General features: G+C 43.9%; 1 protein-coding gene across 1 annotated transcript in view; it reads right to left on the bottom strand.

Moving 5' to 3' along the window:
- Positions 1-1,339: 1,339 nt before the first annotated feature.
- Positions 1,340-18,898, bottom strand: part of GHDC (GH3 domain containing) — a 74,237-nt gene continuing 56,678 nt past the window's right edge. The window contains exon 9 of the mRNA XM_075350012.1: positions 1,340-2,804. Coding sequence (XP_075206127.1) covers positions 2,583-2,804 — 222 coding nt within the window. The 3' untranslated portion in view covers positions 1,340-2,582. The remainder of the gene's footprint in view (positions 2,805-18,898) is intronic.

Here is an 18,898-nt window from a genome sequence, read left to right as displayed (position 1 = left end):
ATTTCTTGAGAAACTTCTGGGAGTTGAAGATTACCGCACCTGCAATCGGTAAAAAAACGCACCAAATCCGCAAGAAAAACGCATACGTTTTTGCCGCGTTTTTTCCGCAGGTTGGTCCTTGCGGTTTTTTATGCTGTAACTGCAATAAATAATATAGATAATAGATAGATAATCGATAGATAGACAGACAGATAATGGATAGAGGGAAAGATGGATAGATGAATAGATAGATAATAGATGAGAAAGACCTATATAATGTCCTACCTCCCTGCATATTCTAAGCTGGCACCCTTTAGTGACTTTAATGTGGCACTAAAGGATGCTTAGCCTTGTATTTAGCCAAAAAAGAAATAAATAATTAAAAAAAAAAACGACGTGAGGTCCACCTTATCTTTTGTAACCAGCTAGGGTAAAGCAGATAGCTGCAGCCTGCAGACCACAGCTGGCAGCTTTACCTTGGCTGGTAATCCAAAACAGAAGGCACCCCCACGCTGTTATTTTACATTAAATAAATAATTTAAAACAAAAAACGTGGGGTCCCCCCCAAATTGGATCACCAGCCAAGGTAAAGCGGACAGTTGGGGTCTGGTTTTCTCAGACTAGGTAGGTCCACCGTTATTGGACACTCCCCAGCCTAAAAATAGAAGGCCACAGCCGCACCAGAAGTGGCGCATCCATTAGACGTGCCAATCCTGGCGCTTTGCCCCAACTCATTCCATTGCCCTGGTGCGGTGGCAAATGGGGTAATATATGGGGTTGATGCCAGATGTGTAATGTCACCTGGCATCAAGCCCTGGGGTTAATGATGTCATGGCATCTATCAGATACCCGACATCACAAACCTAGTCAGTAAGAAATAAAAAATAGACAACAAAAAAGTTTTATTTGAAAAAACATTGCCCAAAACATTCCCTCTTTCACCAATTTATTGAAAAGAATAATCAATTCCAGGTCCGGTGTAATCCAATAAGGGGGTCACACGACTATCCATACCATAGTCACTGTCCCAGTCAATGAAAAACAGAATGTTCCCCATTGGCTGGGAGAACAGTGCAGTGACCTGAGATAACATCAATAGGTCAGCCCAGGTCACTGCAGGGGATGACGAGCGCTGCCATCAGGAGGTTAGATGAGATCATTACCTGCAGTGGCGATCTCCTGCTCTCCTGACATCAGCGCTGTCACTGACTTCTATGCCCACCGCGTTCTCAGCAGCATCGCGAGCGCCCGTGACGTCACCGCTAGTGACAGTCTCGGGCCGCCCGCGAGACGGGCATAGAAGTCAGTGACAGCGCTGACGTCAGGAGAGCAGGAGATCATCACAACAGGTAATGATCTCATCTAACCTTCTGACAGCAGCGCTCGTCATCCCCGCGGCTGCCAGCACTGCAGTGTGAGAAGCTGCTGATACTGCAGTGTGGGCAGCCACGGGGCTGGAGCGGGACACACACTGCATCTGCACCCGACAGAGGTCACACGGAAGTGCTTCCGTGCGGCGTCCAGGGAGTGCGACGTGTGTGTTTACTCTCTGCTCCGCTTCCTCTTCCTGTCATAATGACATAACTTCCTGCAAAACGCAGGCTGTGATGAACATTACCGCAGGTAAACCGCGGCTATACCGAGGGTATACCGCACATCATTTGCAACCTGCGGTATACCCGCGGTATTTTGCGATTACATTACAGTGAATTGAGTGAAATACCGCAGGAACCTGCGGAAAAGAAGTGACATGCACATTTTCTCAAGAAATTTTCTCAAGAAATTCTGCAGAAAGAATTTTCTTGAGAAAAAAACGCAGTGTGTGCACAGCTTTTTTTTTTCCCATAGGTTTTGCTGGTAAATGTCTGCAGAAAGATTACAAACATTTCTCAAGAAATTTCTGCAGCAAACCCGCCGGTAAAACCGCAGGTAAAAATGCAGTGTGCGCACAGGGCCTAAGAGCTGTGATTTTGCGGTAAATATAACTGCCAAGTCGCAGAAAAGTCACAGTCTGACAAGTGCACTGAAGGATATGACAAGTGTATAGATTGCGACCAGTGACATAAATCCCAACCCGTTTAGAAGCATTTGCGAATATGCTGCAGATTGAACATGACACCACATGAAATTATTACATCCAATGTTGAAATGTGTCGCTGCAATTTCAGTGTTGCGCAAAAAGTGTCGTTATGTAGCCCTAGCTTGAGTTTTACAGTAAATTGACAACATTTTGAAAGATTTTTTCAACTGTGCGGGTTTTACAGCTGAAACATTATATTTTAGATGTTTTATCTGTAAAAGAATAAAAAAAATAATCAAATTAAACTAGTTTTGAGCACACCACAATTGAAAAAAAATCCTTGACTAAAGAGAGGAGACCTTCAGATAGTAGTAGTTTGTATTGGTTCCCAGGTCTGCATGCACAAGAAATAGTTCAAACAGTATCACTTTGGACGGGGAGTAGATTACCTCCAACGACCTGGATCAAAAGTAAGTACAAAATATTTCAAATGTTAATAAGGTGCACAGATACATTTTCTTGTACTGCAGCCAATGTTTTTAAAGGTTCTTCCGTATTTCTTTTTTTTTCTACAAGGAGAAAATCATGATAGGGCTTGTTTCCATATCATTTCAGCCATTTCTTTGTACTTCACTGTACGTGGAGGTTGAACACAGTCTAAGGAGAAACCGGAAAGTTTGGCTGTCAGCTCTAAAACCATGAGGAATGACTTGGGAGTCGTTAGATGCACACGAACTGGTCCAATGCTGCCTTTAAAGCGGAAGGATTTGTATATTGGGAAATGTTCCTGAAGTGTTTGATCCAACTATGGAAAGAAGACAGACAAGTAAAGTACAAAAAATGAAATGTAATAAACCTAAACAATCATAAAAGAAAAGACTTATAATGGCTTCTGTTGTTACTCTCAGAAGAGAATGATGTCAAAGAACTTTGTCTAATTTTTAGTTTATGGAGATTGGAAAAATCTTCTTTTGCCCAATAAATCTGATTCCTAGTATGAGAGCATTAGTGATGGGGTTCACTCACACCACCGTATAAAATGGAAGAGTACTACTCGATGATTTACTGGATAGCATTCGTTTCAATGTTATACTATTGAGTGGTGCAGATCAAAGATTTTTTCCTCATGCCGATTCGCTGCATGCTGTGATTGGCAGTGTATCTCAGGTCACATGGACCCATACAAGTCTATGGTTGTGCGCGAAACATCGGACTACACTCAGATGTCATCCAAATACAGTCCGATTTTGGCAGGACTCACATGAACGTATGTAAAAACGGTCCCATTCTCGTCCAGGAGAGTAGGATGATTTTTTTCTCACTAGTCATCCGTATGCTCTCCGTATGCTGTCCGTGTGCAATCAGTTTTTTTCTCAGCAGCTATTAGTCATTTACAGGACCATTTACAGTCCTGTACAGGAGCAGTTACAGTGTTCTGTGCTACATGATGGAATTGCATCCATAAAAACGAACGTCACTTGGATGGTCCATGTGACGTCCGTTTTTATCTCGCACCCATCGACTTGTAGTGGCGAGTCTCGGATGTTTTTCTGGATACAATCGTAGCATGTTGCAACTTTTCTCGCATCCAGAATCAGGATGCGAGAAAAGCTGACCAACTGCTCTCTCTCACTGACTACCATTGGTCGGAGTGCAATGCCAGATTTTCTCGCATTGCACTCGTCTGATTTATACGCTCGTGTGAGAGTAACTTTACGCTAAGACAGACAATGGGGAAGATGGAGAAACTAACTTTTCCATCTTCTCTGCACCTGTGGTCTGATTCTCGCATGTGAGAGAATCGGATTATAGTGAATGACACTCGACTCACGCTCTGAACAGAGTTTGAGCAGGGTCATTAGCATTGGATGCTATAATCCAATGTCACCTGTGATCCCTGTATAACCTATACTCTATATACAGAGCTCATGTGTATAATACCACTAGTGATGTTATTAGTATTGTGGCTTTTATTAATGTTCAGTATTGTATTATGCAGGCACTATGTGGTGGTATTATGCGGTCTGGTCATGGTGTTTGCGGTATTTCACCTTGTATATGGTACTATTTGGTCACTCTCTAGTGTTAATATGTGGTAATGTCAGGGTATAGTATTTCTCCCTTGTATATAGTATTATTCGATCAGTATGTCGTGGTAATACGTGGTCCAGTCATGCTGTTGGAGAATCTGTCTGTTGTATGTGGTATTACTCAATCACTATGTGGTCTAGTCATGGTATGGTGGTATTTGTCCTTTGTATGTGGTATTATTTGGTCACTATATTACACATATTTGGCCTGTGGCTGCCGAGACCAGAAATTAGGTGGAGGAGACAATTGAGGTGGCAGATGGACAGGATGTCATCCTTTCCAATTTAAGCAAAGTACTAATTTTAAAGACATGTAGAAAACCCTTTAACACTATTCGCCATACCAGGAAGGAGACTATCTGTGGCTCATAATATATATAGAAGTCTATGTGAGGGCTTGTACTGTATATAGACTATGTGGGGGCTCATACTGTATATGAGGCTATGTGGGGCTCAATGTATATATATGTGACTGTGTGGGACGCATATATATTGGAGGCTATTTGGGGGCTCACACAGTATACAGAGGGGCTATGTGGGGTCTCACGCTATATATAAAAGCGCTATGTGAAGGCTCACATGAATATAGAGGGGCTATATGTGAGCTCAGATTGTATAGAGGGGCTATGCGGTGGCTCACACGCTATAGAAGTTCTATATGGAGGCTCATATTGTATATAGAGGAGCTATGTGGGTGCTCACATTGTATATAGAGGGGTTATGTTTTTGTTCATACTGTATATAGAGAGGCTATGTTGGGAGACTCATGCTGTATATAGGGGCTATGTAGGAGCTCATGCTGTATGGAGGGGTCTGTGTGGAGCTCATACTGTACATAACGACAATGTGGGGAGCATGCTGTATGTAGGGGTCTGAATGGGGGGGATCATACTGCATGTAGGAATCTATGTGGGGGATCATACTGTATACAGGGGATCATACTGTATATAGAGGAACTATTTGGCTGCTTATACTGTATAAAGGCTTTATGGGGTGGCTCATACTGTATAGGGGGATCTGTGGGAGCTTATGTTGTATATTGTTAGGCTATGTGGGGGTTCATACTGTATATGTAGCTATGTGGGCTGTGTGGTAGCTCACACTGTATATAAGAGTCTGTTGTGGCTCATAGGGTACAAAAAGGATATATGGGGGCTCATACTGTATGTAGAGGTCTATGTGGGGGCTCATGCTATATCTCGGGAGGCTATGTGGGGCTCATACTGTATATAGGGGCTATGTGGGGGGCTTATACTGTATATGGGGTTCATACTGCACATAGTGGCTATGTGGGGGGGGGTCCATGCTGTATATAGGGCGGTCTGTGTGTGGGCTAATCTTGTACATAGGGGGATGTCAGCATACCCAATTCTGCTCAATATTAAGTGATAAAATTAAAATTATTATAAAATAATTATAATATGTTTATATATTGAGCAGAATTAATTTCATTCTATTGGTTTGGCCCTCCACACCAGTTAAGACAAAGAACAATGGGGGGGGGGGAATAGCTCCCTTGTAAATGCGGCTTTGGATGTGCATGGAGCAAAGGAAAATCTGTGTGAACAGATGTGAGTTTGAAGAAGAAGAAAAAACTCCAGCTCCTAAAATTTTCAATTTATTTGTAGTGATTAAAATATCAGATTCATAGCAATAAAAGCAATGTCTCAAACATGCAGAGGTGTTCTTTGTCAAATCGTTGCTTTTATTGCTATGGATCTGATATTTTAATCACTGCAAGTAAATTGGAAATGTTCGGAGCTGGAAGGTTTTTTCGTTTTCTTGAGTTAGTAAGGACAACTTGGTTTTGTTTCCTATGTAAAGGGCACTTTAAAATTACGTCAACATTTAACATTCTCTGATAATCTTTTCTGTTCAGAAATTTTTCATGTCTTGGCTTAGTAAAATTTGAGTGAACATCAAAATAAAAAAAAATGAGTCAGGGGACATGGGAAAAAGCTTAACAAAAAAGAAGTGAGGGGAAAAAAGAAGTAGTCAGGGTAGTAGTGGGAAGAAAGTGAAAGGAGTGAGGAAAAAGAAAAGTTAGGAGTAGAAAGTGAAAGCATGCAGAACAAAGAGAAAGGGAGAAAAGAGAGAAAGAGAAAGCAAACAAAACAAGGAAGAGAAAACAGTCAGGAGAACAAAAGTGAAATGAGACAAGAAGAAAGAGAAAGAAGAAAAGAGAAAAGTGAAAGGAGACAACAGAGAAAAGTGAAAGGAGACAATAAGTAGAAAGAGAAAGCAGACAAGAGAAAAATGTGAAAGAAACTAAAAGGAGAAAATAAAATGAAGAAAAGAGACAAGAGGAAGAAGGAGACGAGAATAAAAATGATTTCTGTACTGATAAGACAAAAAGGCAGAAAGGGGAAGGCATAAGGAGAAGAAAGGAGCAGGAGTTAGAAGTACAGAGAAAAAGGAGTCCAGAAATGTCAGAAAGGGAAAAAAAAGGTACACAAGAAAAGAAAACAATTAAAACGGTCCAGCGCGTAAAGAGGACGGAGTCCAGAGAGCAAAGGGGAAGGCGTCCAGAGAGCAAAGGGGAAGGCGTCCAGAGAGCAAAGGGGAAGGCGTCCAGAGAGCAAAGGGGAAGGAGTCCAGAGAGCATATGGGAAGGAGTCCAGAGAGCAAAGAGGAAGAAGTCCAGAGGGGAAGGAGGCCAGAAAACAGAAGGGAAGGATTCCAGAAATTAAAGAAAGGAAAGAGAAAGTACCGTAGTCAAGAGAAGAAATAGAAAGGTGACAGAAGGAGAAAAAGAAAAAACTAAAAGAGGAAAGACAAGAGAAAAAATAAAAAAAAAGGAGTCCATAGAACAAAAGGGAAGAAGTATGGAGAACAAAGCGGATAAAATGTGGAGAACAAAGGAGAGGAAAAAGAAAAAAGATAAAGGAATCCTAAGAAGATACAGTGACGAGCAGAAAGTAAGGGTAACAATGTTTTGAAGTTTTGACATTCAGGCTCCATATCTCACCATCCACTACATCTTTGAGCATGAGACCACCTTCATTTTATAGACAATCATGTTATCTATTTCATACATAAATTTGATTTGCAGTTATTTAACATATGATTATTCAGATTTTTGTGATGTTACTACATTGTTACTATTTTGCTCCTGGGGTTGAAAAATCTTTTTCTTCCTGTATACTACAAATTAATACCTGTTCTCACTTTTATTAATAGCTCAGTGTGTTATTAGGTTGCGTCCCAAGCGAGAGGTCATTGGTTTGAATTAAGGAGCAGCCATGAAGAAGATTTCTCAATAAAAGAGAAACAGTATCATCCAGCTTATCAATAGTGGTCTCTTGGCCAAGGAAAACTGCCAAACTGCAACATGTGAGTGCTATAACAGTTGGAAGAATACGAAATGAAGTCTGTCCATCCATTCAAAAGCCAAGAGGTGAACGTCAAGGCAAAATGTCGAAGTCAACAGTTGGCACATCACAAGGTCTATCAGTTCTGGTGCAACAAACATGGCAGTGGAGGCGGCTCGTATGTTTTGTAATACTGAGATCCCAGACGTTCATGCAAGCACAGTGTGATGCACATTACACAAGTCTTTCATGGTGGCCCGATAAAACGTGAAGGAGACTTGACATCAATATCATCAAAGAAGCGTCAGCTCAAGCTTGCAAAAAAAAGTATGAAAAGTGGACAGCAGAAGACTGGAAATGGGTGATTTGGAGAGATGAGTTGAAAGTCAATAGACTAGGCAGGCTCTGAAGTGTGCAAATAAATCTTTAAGAACATGGAATAAAAGGGCCAACGGATCAAGAAATTGCAGGAACTGTCAAGTTCGGTGGAGGATAGGATACTATGGGTTATGAAAAGGATGACATAGTGTTCCAGCAGTACAATAACCTGAACTTTAAGTAGAGATCGGCAAATAAATAATGAAGTAGAGGTGCTAGATTGGCCCCACAGTCCCCAGACCTCAACCAAATCGAACACTTTGGGTAGAGTTAAAGGGAACCAAACATCAGGATTTTCGTGTATAAGGTGCAGCCAGTACTGGCACTATTGGGCACATTGTGTACATACCATTAGTGGGCAGCTCGGGTGTTTAGGCTGTGAAATTCAACTTTATAAAGTTTGAAAATTCATGCAGTTTTTGATTGACGTGTGCACCTCTGCTGCTAATGTCCGGGCGGGTTATACACGTGTATCCCTGCCCCCCCCGCCGCCTGTTCCTCCCTCTCACTGGCCGTATGTAAATTTCTAATCTTCAGTTACACGGCGTCAGTTTGCGCCTGCGCATAGCGCTCATCTCCGGCGCCGTGTTTCTGAAGCCCACAGTATTATGGTGCATGAGAGGGCGGTGCATGAGAGGGCGGCACCCTCGCTTCTTCAGAGCTGTTGTGACCGCAGGAGCGCGCGCAGTCACAACAGGACTGGAGAACCGCTGATCTCACTTGTTTATTTTCACCAGGTAAACCAATATAACTGCACAAAATTTACAAATAAACATTTCTGACTTGCAAAAACAAAACCCCAAAAAATGAGTAACCAATATAGCCACCTTTCTTTATGATGACACTCAACAGCCTACCATCCATAGATTCTGTCAGTTGCTTGATCTGTTCCGTGAGGTGTACTGTTTTCCCTCCCAGTAGACCTTACATTTTATGAGGGACCACAGGTTCTCTATGGGGTTCAGATCAGGTGAACAAGAGGGCCATGTCATTATTTTTTCATCTTTTAGACCTTTACTGGCCAGCCACGCTGTGGAGTAGTTTGATGCATGTGATGGAGCATTATCCTGCATGAAATCATGGGGTTTTTTTTAACGATACCGACTTCTTCCTGTTCCACTGCTTGAAGAAGTTGTCTTCCAGAAACTGGCAGTAAGTCTGGGAGTTGAGCTTCACTCCATCCTCAACCAGAAAAGTTCCCACAAGTTCATCTTTGATGATACCAGCCCATACTAGTGCCCACCTCCACCTTGCTGGCATCTGAGTCAGAGTGAAGCTCTCTGCCCTTTACTAATCCAGCCTCAGGCCCATCCATCTGGCCCATCAAGAGTCACTCTCATTTCATCAGTCCAAAGAACCTTTGAAAAATCAGTCTTAAGATATTTCTTGGCCCAGTCTTGACGTTTTATCTTATGTTTCTTGTTCAAAGGTGGTCGTTTTTCAGCCTTCCTTACCTTGGCCATGTCCCTGAGTATGGCACACCTTGTGTTTTTTGATACTTCAGTAATGTTGCAGCTCTGAAATATGGCCAAACTGGTGGCAAATAGCATCTTGGCAGCTTCACGCTTTATTTTCCTCAATTTATGGGCAGTTATTTTGCGCCTTTTTTTTTTGGTTCAACTTTTTATTTTTCAAAAAGAGGTTGTTTTTACATGGTATACAACAAAGGAAAATATACATTTACATACGTAAAAGAAACAATTTTGCGTCTTTTTTGTCCAACACGCTTCTTGCGTCCCTGTTGGCTATTTGCCATGAAACGCTTGATTTTTCGGTGATTCAAAAGTTTGGCAATTTCAAGACTGCTGCATCCCTCTGCAAGACATCTCACAATTTTGAACTTTTCAGAGCCTGTCAAATCTCTCTTCTGACCCATTTTGCCAAAGGAAAGGAAGTTGCCTAATAAGTATGCACCCTTTATATAGGGTGTTAATGTCACTACACCACACCCCTCCTCATTACAGAGATGCACATCACCTGATTTACTTAATTGGTAGTAAAGTACTAGTAGTATTGGTACTCAAGCCTACACAGCTTGGAGTAGGACATGTATAAAAAGTATCATGTAATCAAAATACTCATTTCCCTAATAAGTCTGCACACAGTGTGTATTACTGGGTGGCCGTTCTGATACAGTGAACGATATTAATTTTAACATGTAGCAGAGCTCTGGGAGCTGCGCCTGCCCACACCAGGCTTTCAGTGCAAATTTCTATAGACAGAAGCTGCTAATCACAGAAGGGGCAGAGTCGGACTACAGCTTACATGCTCCTCAGAGGCACTAATGATAAAGCTAAGAGGCTTAAACTAAAGTTTCAGATAACCAAAAGCAGAATTTGAGATAAGACCCGGCTGGCTGTAAACTTCATGTTAACTCTTAAGCTGGGTTCACACATAGCGACAGCGACATCGCTGTTACGTCACCATTTTCTGTGACGTAACAGCGACCTTGTAAGTCGCTTTTATGATCGCTGCTTAGCTGTCAAACACAGCGACGCAGCAGCGATCATAACGTCGCTACATGTGCAGAGAGCAGGGAGCCGCGCACACTGCTTAGCGCTGGCTCCTTGCTCTCCTAGCTACAGTACACATCGGGTTAATTAACCCGATGTGTACTGCAGCTACATGTCACAGTGCAAAGAGCAGGGAGCCGCGCACACTGCTTAGCGCTGGCTCGTTGCTCTCCTAGCCACAGTACACATAGGGTTAATTACCCGATGTGTACTGCAGCTACATGTGCACAGAGCAGGAGCCGGCACTAGCAGCAAGAGCAGCGGAGGCTGGTAACGAAAGTAAATATCGGGTAACCAGGGAAAGGTCTTCCCTTGGTTACCCGATGTTTAAAGTGGTTACAGCTTTCCGCAGCTGCCAGACGCCGGCTCCTGCTCGCTTCATTTTGTCGCTCTCTCGCTGTCACACACAGCGATGTGTGCTTCACAGTGGGAGAGCGACGACGAAAAAATGAAGCAGGACATTCAGCAACGAGCAACGACCTCACAGCAGGGGCCAGCTCGTTGCTGGATGTCACACACAGCGACAGTGACGGGACGTCGCTGCAACGTCACAGAAAATGGTGACGTAGCAGCGTCGTTGTCGTCGTCGTCGCTGTGTGTGACACCACCTTTAGAGCATGCTGGCTTTAGATTACATAGCAACAATGTCCTGACAGTCCCTTTAATTTGGACCCATATGTGACTTATGAGAATACATTACAAAAAAAGAGTGGGGTGACCTCTGGGATAAAGCAGGGTATCATTATTCAGTATGCAGCTGGTAGTGCCCATGATTTTATTTATTCAGGCAGTGGACCAACTAAATTGTCTACTTTGAGAACCGGTTAATTAGTTGCAAATGGCTGATACATTGGCAGATGGGTTTTTTGTTTTGTTTTAATGAGGAAGACATTCTGATACTTTTAATACAATGCTAACAAATGTAATAAACACATTAAAAAATACCTTTGTATTTGGTGAATCTGAATATACAAAATAAAGGAAGGACAACCCCTTTTAATTGGAGATTCTTAGATATAATCTTACCAGTCATGTTATATCTATTAGTAGAAATACAATGTACAATGAGTGGGGGACTTTATATGGCTCATGGTTATCCTGCAAAAATATTAAAGCTATTATAAAAATAGTCACCCAGCTTTCCCTGACTTCTGACAAGAAAACCAATCATAAGAAAGCCTTTAAAGGGAATCTGTCTGAGAGCATCATAATATAGGGGCAGAGACCCTGATTCGAGTAATGTCTCACTTACTGGGCTGCTTAGTGTATTTTGATAAAATCACTGTTTAATCAGCAGTAGATTATCATTACAGGACTATTTGGTGTGCTACAGGTAGTCCAGCATATTCATGGGGTCTGTATAACTGCTAGATCTGCAGCAGAGAAAACATTGATTTTATAAAAATGACAGCAAACAGCTCAGTAAGTGACACATCACTGGAATCAGGGTCTCTGTCTCTACATTATGCTGCTTTCAGATGGGGGAGCAAAACACTGGTGACAGATTCCCTTTAAAAAAAGGAGTGCACATACAGGAAGCAAATACCGGTAATTCAGTGGGAGCTGTTATAATATTGGCTTCACCCAGCTTTCCCAGGAACAGACTAATTATAACTACCGTAATTATAACCATTGGGTTATATAATAGAAATCTGAAACCATCCACTAAATCCTCAGTAAAGTTTGATACAGCCCCTGCTTGTAATGATTACATCCAAAAGCCAAAGGATGATGTTGGATGGTTTCTGTAGAAATGAGGTCGTGGAAAAAGGACAAAAAACAACAGAAGAATAAATCTTCCAAGCCAGAAAATCCATCCTACGCTGAACATAACTACTCGAAGCCAAGAAACATTACATTATGAGAGAGTATTTTATGTCCAAGCATCGGCCTAAACCGAATATAACAATGCAAGTCTCAGTGGGGTCCTCTATTGTGTGCAAAAGCTGAAACCCTTGTTATAATATAGCTGTGATGATAAAATATACCTAAGGAGCAGATTCTTTATTTTTGTCCAATAAAAAAAATAAAATTCTGACTAAAGACACAGTGGATGTCAGCAGAATCCGGTGGTTAACCATCAAACATGGATGAGGGGGTTCAAATACTCCCTTGATGGCCGAAAAAAGTAATTATGTGTTAGTAATTACCTACAGTTAAAGGGTTTGTCCGGGATTTGAACACTCTTAAGCGGGCTTTACACGCTGTGACATCGCTAGCATTTGCTGGCAATGTCGTGCGCGATAGCACCCGCCCCCGTCGTACGTGCGATATTGTGTGATCGCTGCCGTAGCGAACATTGATCGCTACGGAAGCGTCACACGCATATACCTGCTCTGCGACGTCGCTCTGGCCGGCGAATCGTCTCCTTTCTAAGGGGGGCGGTTCGTGCAACGTCACAGCGACGTCACACGGCAGGCGTCCAATAGAAGCGGAGGGGCGGAGATGAGCGGGATGTAACATCCCGCCCACCTCCTTCCTTCCGCATTGCCGGTGGAGGCAGGTAAGCAAATGTTCATCGCTCCTGCGGTGTCACACTAAGCGGTGTGGTGCCGCAGGAATGAGGAACATCGCTAAAAAAAGGTCAGGACGACCTCTCCGCGGCAAACGATTTTGACCACTTTTGCGATCGTGTAAGGTCGCTCATAAGTGTCACACACTGCGATATCGTCAATGATGCCGGATGTGCGTCACAAACAACGTGACCCCGACGATAATTCATTAACGATATCGTAGCATGTAAACCCCGCTTTAGGATAGGTCATCAATGCCTGATCGGTGAGAGCAACACCCGGCATCCCCTCCGATCAGCTGTTCCCGCTGCCACTCCAGCCAGAAACTACTTAGTTACGGAGCTGAACAGGACAGCTGCATTGACAGAATAGTGGCCGCGGCCAGGTACTGCACAGGGGCCCCCTACTGATTCAATATGAAGTACCCAGCCATTATACAGTTGACAGAGCAGTGCAGGTCTGCACGGAGCAGGTCCTGCCAGCAGGGGCACTGGGTACAGCTGATATGTGGGGGGTGCAAGTCACCGATAAGATATTGATGACCTATACTAAGAATAAGTCGTTAATGTTAAAGTCCCAAACAACCCCTTTTAACAAAAATTGCACAAAGTTTCAGTTTGCACCATTCCTTCAGTAAATTTAAGACCCCTGGATAAACAATTTAAAGTCTACTTCAAGTTTCAAATTTGTCTCTTGTGAGAGTTTCCCTCCCAGTAATAGAGGCTGGATGTGAGGTTTGTGCATATCCAGGAGTCCGCCATCTCCATTAGCTATATAATAGCACAGATTCTATGCTGTGCTCAGGTCCTCTTTACAGAATTTTCTCCTTTTCTATAGCATGTTTTCTCTGCCCTTCCTCATACTTTAGAAACTTCTCTCCACACCGTGAGATTTGTGAACAACCCCTCCCCCCATGTTTCCATCTCTAACACAAAGAAGAGAGGGGGAGCAGAGATAGTGTCACAAGTGTCTCTCGCGGTTGAGAGATGTGACGGTCCTGTGATCTGAGCTTCACTCATTATCGGGTGGCTCTGCATATTAAATATATTTGCTTTCTGTTGGCACTTCAGGAGTTAATGTCAGTTTTTCCTGCTAGCAGCTCCTAGCTAATCACCTTATGTGCAGCCGGTGTGTTACCCCTCTCATCTCCTATAAGTAGCCTTTCTCTCTCCATCTTTCAGCTTCCGCTGGAAACTGAATCTTCTGTTCCTGACCACCTTGGTGACTGCTCGTCTCTAGGAGCTGCTGGATTTCTGCTGTTTTTCCAGTTGTTGGAGTCGTGCTGTTTCAGCTTTTAAGTTTGTGTTGTGTCATGTCCCCTGTCTGTCTACCTTTCCCTGCCTGTTTATTAGTACAGTGGTGGGACTAGTGTCTCCCGCTGGCCATTTCACTAGCCAGGGTGTTTGTAGGCCTAGTGAGGGATTAGGCATCCAGATCGCCGACGGGTTGAAACACCCCATATAGCGTCGCTAGGAAGCTCAGGTTACAGCTTGAAGTGAGTCCAGGTGGTGTCCCCTCACCCCTCTCCCTAGCTACAGGGCCCACCGTTGTAATATTGCCCCCTTGTCTGTTGTGTGTCATGTAGTGCGCCAGACTTCCGTGGGTCTGAGCGCAGCTGTCACACAGTGTATTTGGACACTGTCAACTCCAAGCGTGATAGATAGCATCAGGGGTTCTGATGTAGAGACTGCTCGAGGAAGGCTTGGTAATAGTTGTTTGTTTGGGCTCTGTTTAAATAAAAATCACATGAAAGCAAACAATTACCGTGAACAAATTCTTGCAGAAACATCGCTGACTGTTATGGCGGCATTGGACTATGTTCAGATTGCAGATTGTAACACTCCACCAGATAGTTGCTCCAGTGTCTGGGATCACATCAATACAGGCAGACTGCTGTGTGCTGATTCATAGGCAGGTTAGCAAGAGTTAATCTCTGATAGTCTGCTTGTTCTTTTAATCACATGCTGTGGGAAGACCTATAACACCTGCTCTCCTCCTATTTATACGGTTGGAATCCTTCTACCCATGCTAGCTATAGTTTATTCGGTGTTGGTCTGTGAGCTGTGGTGTCTAAAGGGTGCTTTACATGCTGCGACATTGCTAACGATTACCACTGGGTATGTACTGATTCACTTTGTCCGCTGGGAATGGTAGTTAATTTATAGTAGCCACCGATAGCGGGCTACACTTATTTTGTTGCACCAGTGTGATCAGACCCCTGGGGGGATTATATCAATGCCTGCACTTTATGGGTATGGTCTTTGATCTAATGAATGTTGTGACACATCTTCAGTTCATTATCCCAATATTTGTGTGTGCTGGCTGTATTATTATCAATATCTGGATCCCCACATAGTGAGGTTACTTCTTTTAGCCTATTATCGTTAGTATGTTTTTACACAATTTGTGTTGGTGATTTTGATACTATCTTTAATAAAGCAAGCATAAACTCCATTGTGTGGTATCACATCCTTTTTTCTGACATTGCTAACGATATAGCGTCGGGGGTCACGTCGCGAGTGACGCATATCCGGCGTCGTTAGCGACATCGCAGCGTGTGACAGGTAGGAGCGATCAACGATCTCAAAAACGTCAAAAGTGTTGATCGTTGACACGTCGCTCCTTTCCTTAATATCGTTGCTGCACCAGGTACGATGTTGTTTGTCGTTCCTGCGGCACCACACATCGCTACGTGTGATACCGCAGGAACGACGAACATCTCCTACCTGCGTCCACCAGAAAAGAAGGAAGGAGGTGGGTGGGATCTTCCGCCCACTCATCTCCGCCCCCCCGCTTCTATTGGACGGCTGACGTGTGACGTCGCTGTGACGCCGCACGAACCGTCCCCTTAGAAAGAAGGTGGTTCACCGGTCACAGGGACGTCTCAGGGAAGGTAAGTTTGTGTGATGGCGCTTTTAATTCCACAGCGCTTTACATACATTGGCAACACTGTCCCCATTGGGGCTCACAATCTAGAGTCCCTATCTGTATGTCTTTGGAGTGTGGGAGGAAACTGGAGTACCCGGAGGAAACCCACGCAAACACGGGGAGAACATACAAACTCAATAAACAGCAAAGCAAAAATTGGTACTATAAAATTGTGGTCACAATTTAAAATATAGCTTTTAATATCCAAGTTAAAAAATACCTATATACCACACAACATAAATGGTTGTAAAACCAACCAAAAAATATGGAGCTAATGTTAGGCTCCTCTTATTACCCAGTTAGGACACCATATACCCGGTAGGAACCACCCCACCGTGGTAACAGTAGTTGAGACAAGAATATGGAACTGTCTCATATATAATGTACACAATTAGTAATCCACAGCATTAGATAACCATAACACAGGTCTCACTGTGATAAATGAAGCAAAAATCGGTTGTCCAGTAGCGGGGGGGGCACCAAATCAGCCTCACAATACCCCTTAGCTGGCAACAATCTGACCTGATACTTTCTTAGACCTCCCGACGCGTTTCTTAATTTTGCTTAATCCTCAGGGGACTGTGGTCAAGAAATTACAGCTGCAAACATGAACAGTATGATCAGACTAAACAATGCAAAGATATACTGAAGAAATCGCAAAGTATTTTCCAAAGAAATCACATTCCTACCTTCATTTGAAAAGCGGACATCCAGCATAATGTGTCCAGGCTGGCATAAAGCACTGGGATTTCAAAATTGCCGCCCTTAAATATCCTGTGGGTGGACCAAAAGCCCGCCCCACTTATCATAATGATCGCCCCCATGCTGGAAAGGCGACACCCCCCCACAAGACCTGACCAACCATAAGAGGAAGGTCAGAGGGTGTGCCGCCCACCGGAGCGTCCATCCACTACAAGTGGTGGACGTACATCCAAATCCCTGCCCTTACAAACCATAAAAACCATGATCAGGGAACCGTCACTAAGTAACGCCCCCACGCGTGCCGATCAGGTGACCCATCCATGGGTAATTGACGTCATTCCGGCGCCACCCATCCTACCATCACCTGTTTGGCCACGTGACCCAAATCGCACGTATTAACCCGACGCACATCCGGGCACGTGATACAGTGCCCAGGCTAAAGACGTCATTCAGACGCCGCCCATGTTCGCGTCACGTGACCGGTCACATGGACCGCTGTCATAATACAGATGGAACGCCCATAGCTACAATAGAACCCGGAGCTACGGGTGTAGGCTACGCCCACCTATGTATTGTAAGGGCTAAAGAAACGCCCATAGGTACATACCATATAAGAATCGCCAATATAAATGGGCATTTATAGTAGGGCATGATGTGGGAGGATAAACTAATTGGCAGCTTTTGGTTATAACTAGATGTTGGATTGAAAATCAACTATTGATGTTAATCGTAGGACCAAAAGGGGGGGGCGGGAAAGGAGAGGAGGGTGGACAGGTAGGCGGGACTCAAAATAATAACAAGAGGGAAGGAAAATTGGATATACGATGCACTAAAGTTGTCCTAAAAAGTACAAACTGATTTAAAGGACAGACAAATTGGATTAAGGCAGGCACCCACAAAAGTACAGTCAACACGGACACGAGGAAATGTGGCAATTATAATGCCAATAGACAAGGGGAAGGAAGAACAACAAAAAATGGGAGTGGGGGGGGGGAAGGGGGTAAGGTGTGTATGTAAATAATCATAGTCGAGTAGGTGGGATGTTCTTATAGGGGCCTCCTGTAGTTATCCCTACACTGCCCTGTCCCCTACCTACCAACGGAGTGTAATAACACCTTAAAGTACCGGGTGCCCCCGCTCCACGGTGGCTATCCCTAAAGTCCCTATAGGGCCCTGAGCTCTACAGCAAGCACCCAAAGGTGAGGATCTCATTAAGGCCCAGCGGTGTCTGAGTCCTCAATGTGTAAATCCATTTACACTCACGTTGAAGGATCAAGCGATCCCAATCCCCACCTCAAGCCGGATAATTAATGAGATCAATCCCCATGAAGGTCAAACCCGAAATGTCTCCATTGTGCATTATTTCCATATGTTTTGCCAGGGGAGTGTCCCTCTTGTAGGCTATATCTCTGAGGTGCTCCCCCACACGCCATTTGAACTCCCTCCTCGTCTTGCCTACATATTCGAGTCCACAGCCACATCTTGCTTTATAAATTACGCCCCTCGAGCGACAATTAATGAAATCTCCGATGTCAAAAGAATGGCCCGTAACTGAGCTTGAAAAGGTTCTTCCAGTCTCAATATGCGGGCACGCAACACACCCTCTACATCTAAAACAGCCTCTAAGCTCAGAACGTAGCCAAGTACTCTCTGATGATGAGGATGGCTTCCTACTACATCACCAATATCCACGTCCATTCTCAGGATTGGCCAATGCCGTTCCAAGATCTTACGTATCTCCGTGGACCCATTGGTGAAAGTGGAAATAAAACGAAATTTGCCCTCTGTTGTCTCATTCTTTTTAGGCGAGACTAGTAAGCTAGTCCTCTCTCTAGATTGTGCTGTTTGAAAGGCTTTCGAGAGGACATGATCTGGGTATCCCCTTTCTCTAAAACGGTTGCGTAGATCTTCCACTTGTCGGGAGAAGTTCAAAGGGGTAGAACAGTTCCGCCGTGCTCGCAGATACTGCCCTTTGGGGATGCCTGCCCTAAGAGGTCGAGGGTGATTACTCTCCCAGCGTAGGAGTGCATTGGAGGAAGTGGGTTTGCGGAATGTATTGGTCGTGAGGGTTCCATCAATATTTTTGGTGACCAGAATGTCCAAAAAGGAGAGCTCTCTCTCATCACATTGCGCTGTGAAGCCCAAGCCGAGAGGATTGTGGTTGATGTTGGAGACAAATTGTAAAAACGTCTCCTTGGTACCCCGCCATAGTATGAACACGGCGTCTATGTAACGGGTCCACAACACAATCCTGTCCAAATCATAGGGGGACTCCTCCCCAAAAAATAAGATTCTCTTCCCACCAACCCAGGAGCAAGTTGGCATAAGATGGTGCACATGGACAGCCCATGGCCGTGCCCCTGAGTTGGTGGAAGAAGAACCCGTCAAAGAGAAAAAAATTCCTCATGAGACAAAAAGAAAGCAATCTGATTAACCACGCATTGTGTCTAGCGAAATGACAGCC

Source organism: Anomaloglossus baeobatrachus, chromosome 5 (genome assembly GCF_048569485.1).
Source record: "Anomaloglossus baeobatrachus isolate aAnoBae1 chromosome 5, aAnoBae1.hap1, whole genome shotgun sequence".
Taxonomy (NCBI): Eukaryota; Metazoa; Chordata; class Amphibia; order Anura; family Aromobatidae; genus Anomaloglossus; species Anomaloglossus baeobatrachus.
The sequence above is the reverse complement of the archived record's forward strand: the minus strand, read 5'-3'. Positions and strand labels throughout refer to the sequence as shown.